The 23,375-nt window shown below is 39.0% G+C and overlaps 1 protein-coding gene across 1 annotated transcript in view; it reads right to left on the minus strand.

Annotated features, from left to right (window-relative positions):
• LOC142383555 (uncharacterized) overlaps positions 1 to 21,944 on the minus strand; it is an 89,031-nt gene extending 67,087 nt beyond the window's left edge. The window contains exons 1-2 of the mRNA XM_075469191.1: positions 21,518 to 21,944; positions 14,306 to 14,566 (exon numbers count right to left, since the gene is read on the minus strand). Coding sequence (XP_075325306.1) covers positions 14,306 to 14,566; positions 21,518 to 21,944 — 688 coding nt within the window. The remainder of the gene's footprint in view (positions 1 to 14,305; positions 14,567 to 21,517) is intronic.
• Positions 21,945 to 23,375: the final 1,431 nt, after the last annotated feature.

The raw sequence follows: 23,375 nt of genomic DNA on the forward strand, positions 1-23,375 counted from the left end.
CAAAGTTGTGAGGGTTCCGTGGTACTGTGTCATTATCTTTGCACTAGTGATTTGCACGGCCACACAGAAATCCAGGTGCCAGCATGTGTTAATTTAAGGTTTTACATCAGATACGGAAAATTCCACAAATTCGTAGTTACAATAATGTAGGATCAATCACTGGGTGTGCAGTATTTAGTTTTAACCTTCCCTCACTGATTTGAAAGTGCAAGACTTTCTAAATTTGTGCCAATTTATATTGTAGCCAGTTCAGGTGGAGACTTACAATGAAGAAATTCTGGTAAGTGCTCTCTGAGAAAAAGTGCTCTGTCAAAAGAATGAATTGGCCAAATACATTATTTCACTGAATCAACGCAGTGATGAAAAGGAATATGACTCCACACAATGTCAAAAATATCTAACAAAAAGTTATCTCACTAAAAGAAGCAAGAACTGAAGAACTATGATTGCTGTACTGAACTAACACCAAGTTATAGCATTTTACAATGTAATCAAAGACGGTTATTGCAGGACAACCTGCAAAGCATCATGGGAACTCCATCCATTTCTCAATACGCTACAAAATAGACAGTTTCCTCAGATGCTGAATTATTATTTCCCTCTACAGTATAGGTAATAGGCCTCTATTTGAAGCAGGTATGTTTCTCAGTCCTTTATGTTTGTGCAAACCCCATTTCCAGAAGTTTCTAAAATGCAACAAAGACTTAAATCTGTATAAATACATTTTTTGAACATCGATTTAACAAATATAAAGAAATGCTCAGCATCTTCTTTATTTTAAATCAAACTTCATTGTATTCAGAAAATATAAACAAAAAACTCTCAACCTCTATCCCAACAAAAAAAGTTAGGATAGAGGCATGTTTATCATTGTGTTACATAATCTTTACTTCTAATTACACTTTTTAATTGCTCAGGAATTGAAATTGAAATTGAGTTTTGCCACAATCTGATTCACCTCTTCATGATTTTCCAGACATTTCCAAAAGGAGACACATATTGTACTCTTAAAGTAACCAAGGACCTTGTGAGAAAGGCCATGTGCACTGATGGACCACCATCACAAATGCTGGCTCTTGCATCTTTTGCTTACAACAGGATGGTCTTGCACATCTTCAGCACGTGAAACCCAATGTCTACTTTTCCTCAAAAGCAAATTAAAATGTGAATCCCTCTAACCAAAGAATATGTGTCCACGTCTCTCCGCTCTTCCCGAGATGAGCTTGTGCCCAGAGAACACTGCTTTGTTTCTGTGCAGAGTTGACGTTTGCCTAGAGTAACGCAAAGCATGTTTGAGAAAAAAACACGATCGGTTTTAAAAGTATCCTAAAATACATGAAAAACCTAACCAAAATCTTAACTCAATTCCTATCCTTTGCATGTATCCTGGGCCAAGGATGGTGGTCCAATTAACTGGCCAAGATGGGCTGTACCTGTAGCCTAGTCTGCTGTGCATTTAACAGTACTTAGAATTTCAGGTCACAAAACTACATGCAGAGGAGGCTTAGTTTTCCACATGAAGCTCATGTAGCTGTTTAGTTCCTCTTTAAATGTTTTAATAAAATTTTGGTTCAACCATTTAAATACAATGATGTTGGCCAATGAAGACTGGGAGGCTTTTTTCTTTTTCCTTTGGTGCTTTGGTGTCTGTTGCATAAAGATTCAAACATATTAAACAATTTTAGATGTAAGTTTTTGCTGTAACAAAACATTTCTGGAAACAGGGTTTGTGTATTCTAAGATATTATATAAGGATTTATTTGTTTAAATACTGACATACTTTGTATGAAACCAAAAATGCCAATATGTGTCTCAAAATAAAAGCCCACTCATGACTACATTGACAAAACCCCTCATTTTTTATTAAGACTTCCATCAAGAATTTTTTTCATGTGTCCTGACTGGCCCTCTGTTGTTTTGATGTCTGTGAAAGCACTTTGCAAACACAGTTTTTAAAGGTGCTATACAAATAAAAGTTATTATTATAATTATGATTAAACTGTTGGAAAATCATTCTGTTGAAAAATGATATTTTCTTGGAGCAAAGACAGCTGATTTGTCTCTGATTCTGCACATCCAGGTTGGGCCAAGAAATAACCAGGCCAGGAAGAACGGGTTTCACCACCCATTCCGACATCCCACCATTCCGACATCCCGCCATTCCGACATCCCGCCATTCCGACATCCCGCCATTCCGACAATGGGAGGAAAAAAGTGTCGGAATGGCGGGACGTTGGATAGAAAATTAAGTGTCGCCATTCCGACAATTAGAGGCCCATGTCGGAATGGCAGCATTTAACCAGGAAGTACGGCATTTACCTAAGCAGCAGGTCAAAAATGTGAATTGGTGTACAACAGTTACAGCTTAATGCTTGTTTTTATTTACCACAATTCAGTACTAAGGAAAGAAACCCCAAAGAGTATGTTGATAATGACACTGATGTATCAGGGAGGTGGAGTGTGTGCAGGTTTGCTGTAAGGGTTGGTCCAAGTGAAAATGTCCAGGACCACTCTTTTAGTCCCAGTCTGACACTGGCTATTTGTACTGGTTGCTTTAGGTGCATGAGCTGGAGAGGAAAATAACATCAGAGGATGTTATGCACTCCAAGCGAAGGGTCTTGCTGCAAGAAAAATGAAACAGTTGGCAGTTCAGAGCATATCAGAGAAGGCACATCGTTGTATACTCCCTCTGCATTACAGGAGTAAAGAACACTTCAAAAGAAGAGTGAAAACAGTGGGAAATACACTAAAATGCCTTTCACTATCTTGAATGAAAATGTATGAACAGTGTTCACTGCCCTTTTGATTAGCAATTAACCACATGGAAGCGGTGTAGAATACTGAGTCACACAGTAAAAGTATTTTATTAAACCAGATGCAAGGCAGCTTGTGTGGTTAGAGAGATAGAATGAATGGCCAAGGTGTGCAGATTAGATGTACTTCAAATTATGAAATATTTGACCTCACCCATAATTTTAATTTCAATTCAACTTGTGTCTTTATGGGCATCTTTTCAATTTAAGCTTGAAAATAACCAAATCACTGAGCTATAGGTACAGCATTCAAAAAGTAATAATAGAACATGTTTGGCTCGAAACCTTTTTCTCATTTTCACAAGATGCAATGAATCAGTGTCAGAGCTGGGGCCTTAGGATCAGGGTACACTGGGAAAACTGAGTGGTGCCAACTGAGACATATCCTATCCATGTTTTCCATCTTTAGAAAAAAAAAATCCCACAAATGGATTATAAATTATCAATAGAGAAAAGCAGCAGTAGCATGATCTAAAAGGCACCTTCTGATATAGTGACATGCTGATTCCACAGTGGTCAGCTGCACCTCTCAGACAATAGAGTCTGCAATCTGCAATACATCATCAAAGTGTAATGGATGACCATAGCTCCTGAATAAGCATATGCCAGTATAACAGGAATGGCAAAGCATCAGGTACTTTTTCATCTTGGCATCTGTCAAAGAAGAAAAACAATGTATGAACTTTTTTTTGAACATTTCAACATTTTTTTGAACATTTTTGACAAAAAGTCTTGTATCAAAATCATATCCTAAGAAAACCCAGCAGTTTGTGTTTTAGGTACAGTTCAAAGGAGAGAAAAAAGAAAAACATAAAAAATCCAGAGTGTTGTTCCTCTTTAGAGCTTTTCTTAAGAAACCATATAAAAGCTTGTGTGTTTTCACTGTGTAAGGCATCGGCACTTATCTGACTGAAGTAATCCATGATGAAAATGACAGCAGATACTGCAAGTCTGTCATCCAATGTGTTTCAGAGTGAAACTCTTAAAACTTTGTGTATTTCTAAAATGCTCAGACATAGAACAGAAAAAGCCATTTATTGCACTATATTCCACTTTTTGATGAAACAGACATGGATTGAACTACACTACCAGGAAAGGTCTTGGTTTTAGTAGCATCTATGCAAGTTACTTCCCTGCTTGCAGTGATACAGGAAATGATGATGACTCTGAAAAAACTGCAGCTATACTCCTCTCAGTGGTTTCAAAACTTCAAGAATGTTCCACCTCAGGCCACACCCAAATCAATGATGTCAAAGGCATTAAAAGTTGATTGAAAACACCTGCAAGTATTAACAGCCATTATGCCAGGATGCTTGCGTGCTAAATGGGTTGCATCTGAAGCTATTTCAATACCTGCTTTCATGCAAAATTCTTTGCTAAATTCAGATGGCCAAGTAAACCAGAGGCAGCCCAGTAGATTTGAATTCCATTAGCCACCCTCAATAATCAGCTTCATTTGCTAAGAAAACAAACTGGGGCCAGATGGCGAGGCTGATGAGTGCTCATCGATCTGGGGTCCCTTTTACATACTTGCTTAATTTTGGAAATGGATGGGATGGACCTCTGAGGGGTAAGGGAGGAACGTACAGGGCAGATGTGACTTCCCTCTGCCATGCCGAGCATAACCCTCAACATGTGAGTGGTGTAAGAGCTTTAGAAGAGTCATTTCAGTTTTCAACAACCTCACAAGCAAGTCTATGCTCACTTTAAAACTTATTATTTCTGTATCCACTACCTATCTGTGTGGAATTGGGCTGCTCATGAAGATATGGTGTGAACATTTTAAGAGTAACTTTAGATTTCGTGCACTTTGATCAATTAACACATGCAAATACTGTTTTAATAGTCTCAAATAGATATTTCATAAGTCACATCTGCCAATTAAAGAAGTATTTGAAGAGCTCTCGTTTCTAAGGTGGTAGGGGAGATTGATCTTTCATCTTATCTGATAGTGCTACGATGCAAGTAATATTTAGCAGTCTTAGGTCATGTAACATTTGGAACTTTCAGGTTTGTATAGTCTTTTGTTAATTTTTTTTCTTAATAGAAACTCTTTAACAAACCTTTGCAAAGTGTTAAAAGTCAATATTTAAACCTAACACAGGTTCAATTTCAACAAAAAGTGTGTTTCATAATATTCATTACCTTGGCACTGTAATTCTACAGAATAGATTAATAAAATGATTTTCCTTCATGTTTCAATAGATAGTGAAGATTTCAGAATTAAAAGTAAGCAGCAATTTCATCTGGATTTGACCTGAGTGACCCCCCCTTACTTAGACTGAGATATTACTCCCACACCTGCAAGAAAGACAGCTTATTAAAAACAACCCCTCATTATCATAAGACATAGCAAAGCAGTTGGCTTTCTAATCTTTCAAAGCTGTAGATGAATATCTTTTCGGAACCCAAAATGTACAGCAGAATGGGGCACTTGCTTCATAAGAAAAAAAGATTGGTGCTTGTTGTCGATTTTGAGCCACTGTCATGGCCAAATAACTATTGTCTCTGTGAAATCTTGTTTAGTCATGCTATGATTGTCCTTTATTTGCAGGGACATGGTTGTTGCATATTGGTGTCTGTGAGCGGAAGAAGCAAAGTAGAGAGGAAAAATAAACAGATGATTCCAGGATCAGAACAGCACACATTCTCCTAAAGTTAACAAAAAGAACACAGAGAAGCTTTTGAGCCAGAGGGTAACACTATCCTTTTCAAAGAGCCAATATTCAAGAAAGAAAAAGATATTATAAATCTGATTATGACTTTATGACCACTTGACCGGGGGCATGAGAGAAACTGAATCCTTTCCAGGGTGTGACGAATGCAGGAATGCAACGAGAGATGTCGGGAGAGTACCAATTGATGTGGATTCAATGCGATGATGAGTGCCATCTAGAAAAGCTGGCAAGTGTGGCATCAATTCCACCGGTAGCAGGTGACCAGCAGGTTCAGCTGATTATGATGCTGATTATATTTGCAGGAAGAAAAACGAGCAGCAATGACAGCATTGGGCAAAGACATTCCTACCCTTCTGAACAACTGACTCATTTCCTTGACAAATGTGAAGCTTTGCTCAGATGAAGTAAAAAAGTATTCATGAAATCCATTTATGACTGTTGTTGTTTTACTTTAATGTAGCACCGCGTTAGTTCTGGCAGACCACGTAGTCAACGCGCCCTTTGCCTATGGCTGACGCCGACCCAACCCTTATGGCTGTCCGCACCAGCTGCGCTCAATGGGTAATCAGCTGCTGCTCGCAATTGGATGCTGGCATTTGGGGCACTTCATTTAAACTTGGTTTGCTGTCACTGCTCTTTTTGCTCTCTGCTTGCACCCACCACCTCCCCTGCTCCACCGACTTCTCATTGCCAAACAATGTCATACTGTTGTTCATTGTTGCTTGCTCTGTTCTAGGGGGTTTGTTGCCTTTACAGCAAATGGAAGGCACTCCACCTGAGGATGCTGCTGTTCCCTGTCTTGGCTTCCATGGAGCTCATGGAAAAGTCGGGAACTTTCTCCAAACAGAGCCATACCGCCAAACACAAATGTATGCATTCAGAATAAGCTTCTGAAATTCATCTCTGTTTCTCGTCTCGTTTTGACGAGAGTGGGTCTGACAGAACTATCTTTTAAATACTTTTTAGTTTCCAAATTTTTTCACATTATGCCTTCTTGCTTGAAAACTTACTGTACTGTACAGTACTGACCAAAGTATTGACAGTAACTTCCACACAACAATTTATTTTTTTTTTTTTAAGTAATGGAATCTTTTCAGATAGACCTCTTGTTTAGGGTGAATTAGTTGTGTAGCATGTGAGCTCTCAGGGTGGTAACAGCATATACATCCACACCCACGCACACATACATATATACATCTACATATATGTAGATGTATATATGGTAATAACATACAGTACTTCTGATAAGGACATATGTGGGGTGGTTAGATAAACGAAACAAAAGTGAAAAACATACAGTATCGAACCAAAGCTCTGTCAGACCCTTTTGACAGCATCACAGTAGGGAAGTGGATATTGAAAATATTCAATGTACAATTTGTGAACCTTTGTTTTGAAATTGCAATATTTTGCACTTGGACCATGATACATATTACATGTTTAGTTGTAAATCTGCATGGCAACACATTACATCCAACCACCATGTATCGGATGTTCGGATCGTTAAACAGGATGTGCCTTTTCACCTCAGTCTTTGAGATAAGGTTGATTAAGTGACACTAAATAAGGCGCCGTAAATACAAAAACAATCCAAGAAACAAAAAACAACAACACAAAAAGTACTTGACTTTGTCTAGATACCAAAGAAAATAAAATGGGAAGAGAACTATGAAAGTAACTTTGTAATAGTCAAAATAACAGTCAAATCGTCAAAAAACAATGTAATTTAATTTCTATTATAGATAAACAAATATGACACATTTAATCTAATATTTTATAATAGATTTATTTCAGGGCTTCAATGAAAAAAAAAGGATGAAATTAACAAACTTCACTATGGTCTTGATTTCCAAAATAACCATTTTATCCATTTCAGGGATAAACAATCCAATGAACAGTTCAGTTTGGCATTTAACAATCGCTATAAATCTATTGTAAAACACTTGGTGAACACGTGTTACAAACAGAGAAGAGAAAAGTCGTTTGAGCAAAGTTGGCCTACTTTCTTTTTTATGATGGATTCAATCACTTACATCAGTAGTCTTTTGTGATAGTGTGCTCACACTCACTGCAGCACACCCTTCCCTGGGGGGAAACTAAATTGTTCTGGAGACAGTGTTTTGCTGTTTAGAATATTTTTAGATTTTTCTTATCTCGTCTTTGCTTACATTACGATTTGGCGATAGATGAAGCAAATCAGTTAAATGCATTTTTTTTTAACTACACACACCTGTTTCAGTATATCCATTGGTGACTTTCTAAAAAAAAAAAAACATTTCAGAGGCTTCAGAGAACTTGAGGGAGCTTATTTAGCCAGGTTCCTTGAAATAAAATGATCTGGAAATTTTACTTTGATAAATTGTTTGTTAGTGATGCATTTGAGGAAAACTGCTGAACAAACTCTTTAATAATGGCAACCCAAATTTATGCCGATCATGATCTGGGTTAATTTGAAATATGCTTTTCCACTTATTGTTCCATTTTAATCTATTACCATTAAAAGCAAATTAATTGGCATAGCACTGAGAAAATTGAGTTCCCATGTTTACACTTATAGCTGAAAAAAACAAAATAATCTGTTTTTCACAGTCTTATTTTGCACAGAGCATTACATTTAAGTAAGCTACCGTATAGGTTGTGGACTACTTTTAATCTATCTCTTTTTGGTGTGCTGGTGTGGATTGCTGCTGAATCAGAGGTGAGCAATGGAAAGGCTATGGCTTCGACAGAGAACACAGGGTTTTTCCTGTTCCTCCTCTCACAGCATTAATGGCTGGAGCATTCCTATTACCTGCTCTGAGCCCTGAAGATGGGATTCCTGTGGAGCAGACCGGGAGCTGCTCTGCTGCACTGCATTGTGATGAGTTATCCACTGATGTTTTGCTGCTCTCTCTCCTCTCGACTATGCCAATTCTACTTTTCTCTGTTGTCTGTCTTCAACCATGGTACAGTTTCTCAGTGTGTCTTGTCTTTTTGTGCTTCTTTGAGAAAAAAATCCTTTTGTTTTGTTTGTGTTTACTCTTTTTACACTGTTTCGCTGTCTAATGTTCTCTCGACCGAACTAATGCAATGAATCTGGGAATAGATATATTCACAACTGAGCTATACATTTATAGCTCAGTTGTGAATATATCTATTCCCAGATTCAAGAGATACTAGGTTTTAAAGATATCACCATCTGATTTGGCTGAGTTAAACTGCTCATTTCAAACTACAAGAAATTCTTTATTTTTTTCATTACTTTTTTCCTGACTTTTTGTATTTGTATGCTTTCACTTGTCTCCCTATCTTAATCAAACTAATATAGTTATAGTATATCAAATCAAACCAAATTTATTTATATAGCACATTTCATGTACAAACAATTCAAAGTGCTTTACATAAAATAAAATCATTGCAGCAGGGAGTGGAAGAAGCATTAAAATACATAAAATAATATAAAGAGAAACAAAAATAAATCATTTAAATGAATTTAAAAACAAGCAACAGTCAAGATAAGTTAAAAGATACTGTGCAGATTTCATGCATAGACACATGAGAAAAGAAATATATAGCAAATAGTCAAAGAAAAGGGCCTATTTAAAAAAATTTCAACTCAGGTACCTTACAACCCCTCGGGTTCTTTAATGTATATTTACACAATTATTCAAGTTCACAAATCTGATAAATCCTGCTTTTTTAAAAACTAGATATCCAAAAAAATGTCTTCCTAAATGTATCAGACAAGCAATGAGCATCAGTCTGAAGCATTTACTTACGCGCAAGCAACGAGAAGATAAAGTTTCACACCACGTTAGCTCAGCTTTATTTTTGCTTTCTTGTTTTCTTTTGCTTACTGTTTACTTTTGGTTTCACTTGTTCTTTCACCTCGTTTTGGCTTGGCAACACATTTCTGGATTAAATTAAGGCACTGATGTACCCGGTTCAGTTTAGGAACTAAAACTACTTGGTTAGGTTTAGGACAATATCATAGTTGAGTTTAGAATACACTGCTTCATTATATTTATCTAGAACACAAAAACATTTTTTCTTTCTTTGCTGCATTTATTTTTGCCTTTGCAAGGGAAGTTTAATTTATCAAGTCAGAGTGAGAATTAGTTTTACATCTATCTGTCGTCACTAATCTCCTCAAACCATGATCCAAAAATGATATGCATTCATGTATTAACTCCAAAAGCCGATGCAATCTATTCTTACATTAATATTTCCCAGAGCTTTCTGTTCATCCACAATCCAATCTCATTTGTTGTATTGATATTCAGTTAACCTCAAACATGTAAAATACTTTGTGTTTTTTCTTTTTTGCAAGCAATTTATAGTCGAACACAACCTAACCAAAGCAAACATCTGCTTCCGATAAATAAACTGTTATTGAAAGTAGAAATTTCTTCTCTAGAAAGGAGATTTTAAAATCATGAAGAAGCAAACTCACTGCCATTATGAGGCCAAAAAAATGCAGAAAATGATAAATCTTTACATTATACAGTATATACCACACGTGTAATGACAAATCTGAGACGTTTACTTCTTAATAAAGAGACAGAAAATGGCATCTCTTTGGTCCCCACTGTCAGTTTTTCTCCTTATTTTTAACTTTCTTCATCATCCTCATTTCTCTTATTCGACTAATGCTTCTCTGTATTGTCACTCTGCGTCGAGCTTTCAGACATTATTGTCATCTCATTTCTCTTGGGAACCCTGTTTGTCTCCTTATTCCCTTTACATCCTCCTCTACTATCCTCCCCTTCTATGTTTTCTTTCTTTCCCTGGAGTAACTTGTCACTTTTTGTGCTCCCAGTGGTAGATCTAGGGAGAAACATTCTAGACACATAATTGTAATATGGACAGAGTTCAAATGAATATAGACACAGAAGTATCAAGAGTACTGCATTGAAAATAAAATATAGTTGGAGCAGTTCAATCGGTAGTAGATACAGGACTGCATCTCCAATACGCTTCTAATTAAACCTAGAAGAAATAGCCAATTAAAGATATGCACACTGTTTATGCTTGTGTGTGTTTGTGTGTGTCTTTTTGCATTTGAAATATGTGTCAGACTTGAAATCAAAGATGAAGACTCACACCCATCCTACTTTCAAACCCATCTTCAGAGTAGATCTGGCATAGGACTCTCTTGCTTGGGTGTTGATGGGAACCGGTATCATCCTCATCCGCGCCTGCATTAAGTCTGGGTCTCTCATCACAGAACTGGCTGCCTGACAGCTCATCCATTCAGCCGAGCCCCACTAGGCTTTGCCCCAGTGCTCATACTTTAACTGGGCCTCCATAACTAACCTCTTCACAGTGTTGACTGTGAAGAACAAAAAGGCATGGAGCTGGCCTGCCTGTATGGTGGTCAGGTCTCGGGGGTTGAGGGGTGGTTGAAATGAAAGGAGTGGAGGAAGAAGGACTCCAGTAGTGAGAGAAGGAAAATGAAGTAAGGCAGAATGAAGAGATATGTTACAGTCAATAAGTAACCTAATACAGCAGTGGTGGGCAGACTCGGCATTTCTCTTGTTGGTCCCTTGTGGTTAACACAGTGAGCAATTTTTCAAGTTAAAAGAAGGATTTGGGTTAGATGTGGAAGCCCATGAGAGTCACTGTGGCATTTGTACTATGCATTTGGTACCAACTGAAAAAGATAAAAAGAATACCTAATAATAAATAACAATTTGCCAGTGTCACAGACAGAAGAAAAAAAAACAACCTTAATTTGAGTGAAAATAGTTCTCTCTCAGTTTGGTAGAGGACAGTGATAAATGTCAAGCAACAATTTAAAACCCCTCAATGGGAAGATTATAGGCGTTAGCCACTCTTGTAATCACGTAGACCTAGATACAGAGGAGTTCAACCAAAATAGCTCTGTGCGCCCTGCTTATTGCCTCACGTCTGAGCGGTTACACCATTGCTCAATAACTTCCTCCACACTCTGATGGTGGCCAGCTTCCACTACAGATGCAGGGAAATTGGATGGAGAGACAAAGAAATAGAAATAGGACAAGCTAGGCCTAAGGCAAATAAAAAAAGAAGTGAGAATCAATTTTATCATCCAATTATCATTTTGGCTTGACCCCTGCTCAATATTACTGCTTTCAATAATAGAGTAGAAAATGCTTTCTCCACATCCTAATTAGAATTAGTACATAGACCTAGAGATGGACATGCATCAATTTAGTACATATAAATATAGGTGTTTAGTGTGTGCATTGTTCGACAGTACAACTATCAGGATGTTAATTCAATTTATTTTTATTTTGTAATAAATTATTTATTTAGACTGGCGACCTGTCCAGGTTGTACCCCGCCTCTCGCCCATTGACTGCTGGGATAGGCTCTAGCCCCCCCGCGACCCGACCGACGGATTCAGCGGTATAGAAAATGGATGGATTATTTATTTATTCTATTTTTAAAAACACCACATATGACATCAAACTATGAGATCTTAGTTTTATCGTGTATCTGTAAAAATGTTTGCTAAAATAAGCAATTCTTTTTTACGTGCCTAAGTCTAAATATTCAAATTAATCTGAGGTTAAAAGAGTGCTTACAAAGCTTAACAAGCTGTTGCCCCTTGCTTACTGACAAGAAATATGGCTTGAACTAGAAAGCTATCAGTGGAAAAATAGAAAACTCCTTCAAGAAGGTGATTCAACGTGGAGCGTGGCAAAATATGTTGGTTGTTCTCTGTAAGCTGTCTAAAATTTGGAGCGCCAAGGTACAAACAAAATGGGAAGGTTGTAAAAGGGAAACATATTGGTCAACCAAGGAAGGACCGGCAACTCAAAGTAATATGCCTTGAAATTAAAAAATGAAATTAAATGAAAAAGAAATTAATAACAAATTAGGACAGTGTTCTCAAACTGATCCTTGAAAGGGCCGGTGTGGCAGCAGGTTTTTGTTCCAACCCTACAGCAGCACAGCTGACTTGTTTCATTCAATCAACTGAACTGTCTGCACTGAAGGTCTTAACCAGCTCAGTTGATAGGTCCTCACAGACCTCAAGCCAAAACTTTTGGACAGGCGCACAAAACCATAAAGCTTGTGCATAATCATCAGGTGTGTTATCTGTGCAATGTGAGCAGATATTTCAGTGTGTAAGACCCATTCTGAACATCCTTTGTCCTGTATAATGTGTTCTGTGAAGAATTTTGTATTGTATGAGCTGCAAATTAGGATTTCCAGTCATTCTGAAGGTGTTCAAACATACAGTGCCTTGCGAAAGTATTCGGCCCCCTTGAACTTTTCAACCTTTTGCCACATTTCAGGCTTCAAACATAAATATATACAATTTGATTTTTTTGTGAAGAATCAACAACAAGTGGGACACAATCATGAAGTGGAATGAAATTTATTGGATGTGTCAAACTTTTTTAACAAATAAAAAACTGAAAAGTGGGGCGTATCTAAGTGCACATGCACGAGGATAGTAGATTTGCATACTCCACGCCCAAAATTATACCATATTAAGAGCCATATTAAGAATGTTGAGTCATGAGAATGGCATCAAGGCGCAAAAAGAACAACTTTACAGGCTCTGAGATTGAAGTTCTGCTTTCAGAGATCCAAAAAGGAAAATCTGTCATTTTTAGCAGTGTCAGCGGTGGAATTACGGGACCTGCTAAAGCGAAGAAATGGGAAGCAATTACGAGTGCTGTTAATACCATGTCACCTGTAGTTCGTAATGTCACCGAAATAAAAAATAAATGGTTTGATATGAAAATGGCTTAAAAAAAAAAGTCTCGCCCTGGGCAGGCGCTCGATGACTGCAACTAAAGCCGTGCAATCAGTTGTTGCATCATCATGATGGCACTTTGATGGGGCGGTTAATGAGGGGGTCTCCTGCCACCACACCTTCTGGTCTGCCTGTGCTGGTTCAGGTTGTAGGAGACCCTCGTTCATGGCAATATTGCGCAAATCTGGCATGCCTTCTCTGGGCTATAGAGCAGTTTGCGCTGTATCGAGACACACCCACCTGGCCTTCAGCTCAGTGCGCTCCACAACAGCACGGGTGTTTTGATGCGTATATGTGTCTCGTGCTCCAATTATGATTGGCAGTCCAGCCACGGCATGAAAGTCCCTCTTAATTTGTACTTGTTGGACAGCGGCGTATGGAAATTTGATGTACCATGGGGGATAAACTGATGAGAGTTTTGATGATCAAGGGGAGCGCACAACTCACAGAGGACTGGGACACCCCCGATCTGTCTCCAATCTTGCTCTGAAAGGTTCCAGTGGCCAAAAATCCAAGGGTTGTGAGGACCTGGACGTGTGGTGGAATTAAAACTAAATCGCACTGTCAACCATTCGTCTGTCTCCACACGGTCTCTTCCAAGAGCCTGACGCGCTAAGGCATCCAAAAGTAGCAAGACAGCCGCTGGTTACGCTTCCCATTCACCTTGTTATATACAGATTCAAATGAACTTTCAATTAGTGCATAATTTAAGTCAAACAGAATAATGTCAGCATAATTATGGGGTATAATCAGGGCTCTAAATTAACTTTTTTGATCACCAGCCAATGTGGCTAGTAACATGGTCACATGTTTTGTATATAAAAAAATAACTTTAAAACTGATTTATATTCATGTGAACCCTGAATCTACAAAAATGGAAATATTTTACAACTTTCTAATCATGTTTTAGTGCAGATAATGCACAAAATTAAACACAAACTATGTGCAGAGACTAATTATGAGGGGACTGTGAAATGCTTAAAGATCGTCCGAGCTCTCTGAACTGTCTTCGGACGCATCTAAATTATTTCCATTTTTCCCTTTTCTTACAAAGTGTGGCCGGCGTGTGCGCAAACTGTCACCATGCCAGATTTCTATGGCTGTGCGTGGGTCGAAGTCTTTGATGTCTGGTGAGCACAATTCTGTTTTCAAGAGGTCAGCAAGTGTCTCCCCTTTCAGGCTTGAGCGCCAGTCACTCTTTACCTGCTTCATAACACTAAACCCCCTCTCACAGTCAGCTGTACTTGTTGGAATGGTGAGGAGGGCATCAAACAGATCTAGGACGTCAGGACACTCATGGCGCAGCATTCTGTTGACTGTAGGCCACGTCTTCTTAAAGGTCCCTGTTGCAGGGTCAGATAGACAACACAAAATGAGATGTTACGGTATGCACTTTTAATGACTTTCAAGCACATGGAAAACAATTTTTCAAATGCAACTTTAGTTAGTAAACGATGGCATCACCTTTTGGATTGTACCTTTTAACAAATTACCTACTCAAAGACTCAAGACTATTGTTAAAGAGTAATTCCGCTGTAAATTGACCCATAGCCCTATTGGTCACCTAAGGTCATCACATGCCCTTTAAGGATCATCAGATGTTTTTCTTAAACTTCATTTTCTTAAACTTCATTCAACAGTACCTTGGCTGAACCCTGCAGTGTAAAGATGTGTTTTCAGAATGGTCCATTGATCTGGTATCAAGTCGATATCCACTCCAGCTGTCAGTAGAAGGGGTCGGAAGTGACTAATAACCTGGTCCATGTCGACCACGACCAGTTAGCCATTTAGAGTTGTATTTCCTTTTTTTTGTTTTATTGTTTCGCGAGGTTCATTATCATCCTCCCACCCTCCTTTGGCAGGCATTTCTTTTCTCTTCACGGCCGGCTGTCCCAACCATCGCCACATTTTTTAAGTGTTTGCGTCTGTATAGGTATTTGTACCGGCGTTTATCGTATTTCCAAGAGTGACACACACCCACTCCCCTAGAACGGCAGCCTCGGCTGATGCGTTCCCATGGAAACTGCGCTTGCGCATCCCGCGCATAGACTGTAGGCCTTTATAATAATTTTGCGTCCTGCGAAATAGATGGTAAAGTTCCTCATTTATCATCGGCCAAGCCGGCTAGTGAGTTTTTTTTAAAACACGCCAAAAATAACTTTCACCCGCATTTGGCGGGTTGGCGGGTGTTAATTTAGAGCCCTGGGTATAACGTATATTTATTTATGTTTTCTTCAAAGTAATAAAATATACAATCCATTAGCCAAGCAAACTTGATTTGAATAACAGCGGACTATTTGACGAAACTGCTACGACAGCTCTGGATCACTCGTAAATTCTGTTCGTACCTGAAAGAAAACGTAAAATACGAAAAGATTGGTGAATGCGCAAATTCTCTTAAATCACTCGTACGGACAATTTAAGAACAAATCTGTGCGTACGAACAGTTCTTGCATGAGGCCCAATGATCCAAAACATAAAACCAAATCTACAATGGAATAGTTCACAAATAAACGTATCCAGGTGTTGGAACGGCCAAGTCAAAGTCCAGACCTGAATCCAATAGAATCTGTGGAAAGAGCTGAAGATTGCTGTTCACAAACGCTCGCCATCCAACCTCACTGAGCTCGAGCTGTTTTGCAAGGAAGAATGGGCAAGAATTTCAGTCTCTCGATGTGCAAAACTGATAGAGACATACCCCAAGCGACTTGCAGCTGTAATTGCAGCAAAAGGCGGCGCTACAAAGTATTAACGCAAGGGGGCCGAATAATATTGCACGCCCCACTTTTCAGTTTTTTATTTGTTAAAAAAGTTTGACACATCCAATAAATTTCATTCCACTTCACGATTGTGTCCCACTTGTTGTCTAAATTTTATATCTTTATGTTTGAAGCCTGAAATGTGGCAAAAGGTTGAAAAGTTCAAGGGGGGCGAATACTTTCGCAAGGCACTCTAGACAGAGAATCCAAACTGGATGTTGAGTCATTGAGATTTAATGAAGGTGGAGTCTTTGGGGCAGGCCCTGGCTATGATGGGAAGGCTGGAGGGGGAGTACAGTGAGCAGGCAGGTGGTTGCAGGGGTAAGTAAATCTAATGCAGGTAATTGTCAGGAAACTAACTCAAGGAGGTAGAAGCAAGTCAAACCATGGGAGGTGAACTAGACCAGGAAGCAGGGGACACTAGAATGATTATATGACTATCTGACTAGCATGATTCACACGTGAGAAATGTTTTTTAAATGAACCACAAAAGAAACTCAGAGAAGACCTAATAACCACATGGAATATGCAGATAATCCAGCAAAGGCTGGCTGCTCCTGCAGGTCCTTAAGAAGGTCTCATAGCGAGGGTAGATGGAAAACAGGTGTGTTTGCAGGCGCCATCCAGACTTCCAGAGGAAAAACTCCTGCTTGACCCAACCTGCAACTCAGAACACCCAAAAACCATAGCCAGCCGTAATTGTGACAATCTCTCCCGTTGCACTCTGGTACTGGTACCCACTCTGGAACTCTGACTGCAGCATTTTGGATCAGCTGGAGGCTTTTCAGAGAATTTGTGGGGTAGCCCAATAATATAGAATTACAGTAGTCCAATCTTAAGTAGCAAATGCATGGACCAGTTTTTCAGCATCACTCTGAGGATGTTCCTAATTTTGGCAATATTATGAAAGTGAAAGAAGGCAGTCCTGGAAACCTGTTCTTTATGTGCATCAAATGATAGATTTATGGTAAAACTCCAAAGTTCCTCACTGTAGCACTAGAAGCTGAGGAAATGTCATATGGAGTAACAAGACTAAACAGTTTTCTCCCCAAAGCATGCAGGTCCAAAAGCAACAACTTCGGTTTTGTCTGAATTTAGAAGCAGAAAATTCTGAATCATTCAGGTCTTTGTCTTTTAGGCATGCTTGTAGTCTGACCAACTGATTGATTACATCTGGTTTCATAGATGGGTATAGCTGAGTATCATCAGCATAGCAATGGACATTTATGCCATGCTGTCTAATAAGATTATCTACTTCACTATCTAAATACATACACACACACAGGACTGCATATATACATATATATTATTTCTTTCACAAAATAAAAAAAACTGAATGAACATCCTCTAAGTGTTATAATTCCACAATTTCTGCAAGACGAGGTATGTGACAGTTAATATTATATTTGAATGGTATCTTATGTAATAAGGCTGGCATTGTCATTAATTAAATGAACAGCTGTGGCCCAGGTGTTGTGGTGGTTGTCCACCAATCGCACTGTTGAAGGTTTGATGCCCGGTTAGTTGTTGGGCTAGCCAATAAAATATCACCCGAATTATGCATAATGTGCTCACTGTGTTGTGTGTAATTTGTGGAAAATGTGCTGCATTTGAAAAATTAGAAGTGATGTGGGAAGGAGAAGCACATTTTATTAGCAATTTTTTTTTGTAAGTGTAGACCATTTAGACAGACTTTCTGCACATATATGGGGGAAAAAAAGAAAAGAAAAAAAGCAGAAGACACAAAACAGTGAATCAACAGGATTAATCATGCTGACAAATTTGCTATCTGTCCCAGGCTACTGCTGAAAGAATATCAATTTTGTCTGAATGTGCAGACAGTTTTGTGCCAAAATAGTTTAGCTTCACACAGCAATCTGCACAACTCACTGGTTTGACTGTTATCTAAACTCGTGGAATATCACCAGCTAAATATCTCCTCGTGGCTTATTGTGATGTCTTGATGCAAGAAGTGATTTAGGGGAAAAGCAGGGTAGCATTCATCATGCTGTCAGAGAATCAAGCTTTCAAAAAATAGTCTTGGGAAGTGCTGGCACAGCTTAAAAAGTCCTATAGGAATTAATTGTACTAATTGTACATCGGTGGGCATAAGTTATCTAAAATTATGCCACTTTTTTCAGGTTTACATCAATTAATTGACAATGCATCATATATCATGCATATATTCTTTTTATGAGAGCACCTTACGTCCACTGTTTTTTTAATAAGTTGGCAACCACAGCCATGAAATAGCTAAAAGATAAATGTTATTTTGTTGTACAGTCATTTGATCAGATATACTTAGCATACTTATATTCAGAAGTGGTATTTACTGTATGTTTTGACTTGTTCCTAGTTTCTTCTTGTGTTGTGCATTTTATACTTTACCTGTAGCTTGGCATGTGATTGAATATATCGGTGTTCACAAAGCTTTACGGTTTGGAGTGGAGCATGAATTCCTCAATGATTTTTAATTACTGATGATTAAAAAAATGTACACAACTTATAACTGCCGCAGTTTTTTATCAGACTGTATGGGATAAACACGCAGACACACTGGATAACAAATGTATTCTGGAACAAGTGTCCTCGTGTTTTATAGTTAAGTATACCAATATTAGACGATTCAAAAGGTAAGATTATTTCAGTTATATGCTACATATCACAGTGATGATGATGATGCATTTTATTTGACAGCGCCTTTCAAAACACCCAAGGACACTTTACAACATTAAAAACACAAATACAACATTGGGAAAAAGAATAAAATAAAAACATAAAACCACAAATAAAAAAAAAATTTAAAGTGAGAAGGCTAACTTGAACAGATGAGTTTTCAGTTGTGTTTTGAAGAAGAGAAGAGAGTCGATATTACGGATGTTGGGAGGAAGAGCGTTCCAGAGTTGGGGAGCAGAGTGACCAAAGGCTCTTTTCCCCATTGTGCTGAGACGGACAAAAGGCAAACTGAGTTGGATGGAAGAGGAAGAGCGAAGGGAACGTGAATAGGTTGGGATGTGCAGAAGATCAGACAGATAAGGAGGGGCGAGGTTATGAATTGCCTTGAATGTGTACAAGAGGATTTTATATTGAATTCTAAATGAGACAGGAAGCCAATAAAGTTGCTGAAGAACTGGAGTGATGTGATGAAATGAGGCCGTTTTAGTAACGATGCGAGCAGCAGAGTTTTGAACCAGTTGAAGTTTACAGATGGATTTCAGAGGCAGACAAACAAGAAGAGAGTTACAATAATCGATTCAAGAAATGATCAGACTGTGGACCAGGATGGAAGCAGAGTGCAGGGAAAGAGATGGACGAAGTCGGTTGATGTTACAAAGGTGGAAATATGCAGACCGGGTAATATTATTAATATGAGAGGTAAAAGACAGAGTGCTGTCCAGAATGACACCTAGACTTTTGACCTGAGGGGTTGGAGAGACCACAGAACTGTCAACGGTGAGGGAGAAGTTATTGACTTTAGAGAGAGTTGATTTAGTGTCAATGAGTAGAAACTCAGTTTTATCACTGTTTAATTTAAGGAAGTTTGATGTGAACCAGGACTTTATTTCTGCTAAGCAGGAAGTGAGGGAGGAAGGAGGGAGCGAAGAGTCAGGTGCAGTGGATAAGAAAAGCTGAGTGTCATCAGCAAAAGAATGAAAGTGGATGTTAAATTTACGGAAAATATTACCAAGGGGGAAAAGGTAGATGATAAAAAGGAGGGGTCCCAGGACAAAGCCCTGGGGCACACCAGAAACCACAGAGGATAGATGAGACTTGAATGATTTAAGCTGGATGAACTGAGTACGGCCAGAGAGATAAGACTGAAACCAGGCGAGGGGTGTGTGGGTGATACCAATGGAAGAAAGTCTATGGAGCAGGATTGAATGAGAGATTGTATCGAAGGCTGCACTGAGATCGAGGAGAATGAGAAGAGAAAGTAAACCTGAGTCTACTGCCATGAGGAGGGTATTGGTGATTCTGAGGAGAGCAGATTCTGTGCTGTGACCAGGACGAAAACCGGACTGGAACTGTTCGTACAAACTATTCTTTGTTAAATGAAGATGGAGTTGAGATGCCACTGATTTTTCTAGAATTTTTGAGATGAAAGGAAGGTTAGAAATCGTGCAGAGATTATTGAAATTGTTTGGATCCAATCCAGGTTTTTTGAGGATAGGAGTAACAACTGCAGTTTTGAAGGTAGTAGGTACAATTCCAGAAGAAAGAGAGGAGTGAATGATGGCAGAAACAATTGGAAGAAGCAAGTCAAGGCAATGTTTTACAAGAGCTGTTGGAAAAGGATCTAATGAACATGTGGAGGGTTTGGATTTCTGGATAAAGTCGGCTATTTCAGAGACTGGAGGAAGCAGAAAGGAAGAAAAAGGCTGATTGAGGAGAGGAGGATCAGAGAGAAAAGTGGTAGGAGATGCAGGACAAAGTTGCTGGTGAATTTTCCTAATTTTATCATCAAAAAAGGACACAAGAGAATTGCAGGTGTCATCTGAATAGAAGTGGGAGGGTAGAGGATCGGGGGAATGAAAGATATTGTTTAACAGTGAAAACAAGATCTTGGTATTTCCTTTATGCGAAGAGATGATGGTAGAAAAGTAAGCCGATTTAGTTTGAGAAATGAAAGTCTTATAGTGTGTGGTGAGAGAAATGTACATGTCCTTGTGGACAGTGAGACCCGATTTTTTTTATGAAGTCGTTCTAATCGACGACATTTGGCTTTAATAGACCGGAGTTCAGGAGTGAACCAGGGGGCAGAGTGAGTAAAGGTAACAGAACGTGTTTTCACTGGAGCAAAGGAATTAAGAATATGGGTTGGGTGACTATTGTACAGATCAGTGAGTTGATCAGGAGTCATAAGATGTTCAAAATTCAAAGTGGAGCAAACAGTACTGGAGAGAGAATCTATATTAATGTCTTTGATGTTCCGAAAGTAGATGGGCCGGGCTGTCTTGGTTAGTGAAACACACAGTGAAGTTCTGAACGACAAGAGAAAGTGGTCAGAGAAGGAGAGTTCATCAGCTTTACAGCCAGCAGGGGTGATTCCAGAACAACAAATCAAGTCCAGGGTATGACCTTTAGCATGGGTGGTAAAATCAACAAATTGACTGAAACCAGAACTGTCCAGGCAGGATAAAAAATCATTGGTAATTGCGAGGTTAGTGTTGTCAATATGAATATTAAAATCACCCAATAAAATAACATTTGATGAGAGAGCAGACAGATGGCTAAGGAAGGTAGAGAAATCATTTAAAAAGTCTTTGTGGGGCTTAGGGGGGCGATAGACTGTAGCAATAATGGTAGGGGTTGGTCCAGAAACTTTACATACAACGCTTTCAAATGAGCTGACAGTAGGCACACACACTCGCAAGACTTTCCAGGTGTCGCGATGAATTATTGCGAGTCCACCCCCGCGACCGGAGCCGCGGGGGTGACAGATGCAAACAAAGCCAGATGGAGTAGAGTCGTTAAGATGCGAAAAATCCATAAGTATTTGCCAAGTTTCTGTCAGGCAGAGAAAGTCAAACTCACGGTCAGTGAGTAGATCCTGGATGAGTTGCCCTTTGTCCGTGAGAGAACGAATGTTGAGCAGTCCGAAGTTGACAGAGGTGAAGTTAGCATCCTGGTTAGCTGACCTGGCGACGCTAGCTAGCATGTTGAGATCTGCGGTCCGGGTAGCTTTCCTGGCAGGTCGACGGTTATCAGTCCAGATGGAATGGATGGGTTTTGACCTGTCGATCTGGAAACTCCGTCGAGACCCACGGTGAATGTATCTCCGGCGGGGCAGGAAGGCGACATCCGGATGAAGTTGCAGCTTAACCGTGAGAGGAGGCAGGTGCCAACGCAGACCGAGGAGCTCAGCAGATGAGTATTGTAGACTGGCTGAAACCGGTCCAACAAGGAGTGACAGAGTAGTCCATATAAGCCATAACCAGATGTAAGAGTGAGTAATCCACATCGCGGCAAAAAATCCACAAAAGGTCAAAGGTACGGTGATGAGCAGCGGCAGCAAAACGCGCCAGCGTCCACTCGATTCAATTCAATTCAATATATGTGCAATATACAACACTCACAGCAGATGAGTATGAGAGTTCCAGTGGCCCCGATCTGGATAAAACAATACTAGAGAAAATCCAACGACACAAACAAAATCAATCTATCAATTCAATAATACAACAAGAAAAATTAGAAATTGTTTTACAAACAGAGCAACTTTTCAGAAAACAGAAGAAAACTGAAAGCTAGTTTCACACAACCCAACATCAAAACTAAAAGTAGAATATTTTAAAAGAAATATCAGGAATATTTTCACATGTCAGATATTTGTGCGCGTGTGTGTTGTTGTTGATATAATCGAATTATGAGATGGTAAAAGTAAACAAATAAAACCCATACCAAATAATACTATAAATTCCTCTATATGACAACAGGAGAAATTGGGGCACCACATTTAAAGATAATATCAGCACGTAACAGTACTTCACTACCTAGCTGCACAATGCGAAGGTACCAGACGTGTACTCTTTTTGTGCACCATGTTGGTCTCTTTATGTATGTGCCGTGTTTGCTTCGGTCTCTCCTGGACACTCCACTGGCAGACAACAATGACCTCTGCGAGTGACTCACAGACATGAGCTGCACAGATGTGAACAAATAGAACAAACAAACATGCCCCTTCTTAACTCTCCCTTGTGACACTCTTCCACCGCACAAATGAGAAAATATGAATTGTTGAAATCTATAATGTCACATGAACATGGCCTGACACAAACACCCAAACCAAAAAAATAAAAACAGACCAGAAATACTTTTTAATCACATGATTTATAGCCACAGACTGTGACATCACTTCATTTTTGGAGAAGTGGAAAAATGTACGTAACACACTGTTACTGGTGAGACTGGGCTCTCTTTAGGTTCAATCTCTCTACTCTTAGAATTTTCAGTCTTGCATAACCTCTTTACAAGGCGATCACAACAGAAGTGATGCCCATCACAACACTGATGTCAGCTGGAACAATGTCTTACAATTGTCTGCTTTTCAACAGTTAAGTTAAAATTTACATTCAGGTTTCCAGTTTTCCATTTCGTCACATGATACTGAAGCCCTTTCAGATCAAACTTGGATTTTTGGATGGCAACATAGAAATAAAACCAGTTTGATTAGACTTTGATGTGTTGATGTTCTGTTGTACAAATAAAGTCAAATGTTCTGTGTAGCGTAATTTCACAAAATAGTAGGATTTACAAGAAGTTCTCACTGTCTAAATAAACCTTATTTAACCTTGTATATATGGGCACCACCTTCAGGAAAAAGACAGAATGTTACGATTCTGGTATGTTAAAATTAATGTTAAAATTATTAACCAGTCTCAAATGGCTACATTCG

The sequence above is a fragment of the Odontesthes bonariensis genome, chromosome 1 (genome assembly GCF_027942865.1).
Source record: "Odontesthes bonariensis isolate fOdoBon6 chromosome 1, fOdoBon6.hap1, whole genome shotgun sequence".
NCBI lineage: Eukaryota > Metazoa > Chordata > Actinopteri > Atheriniformes > Atherinopsidae > Odontesthes > Odontesthes bonariensis.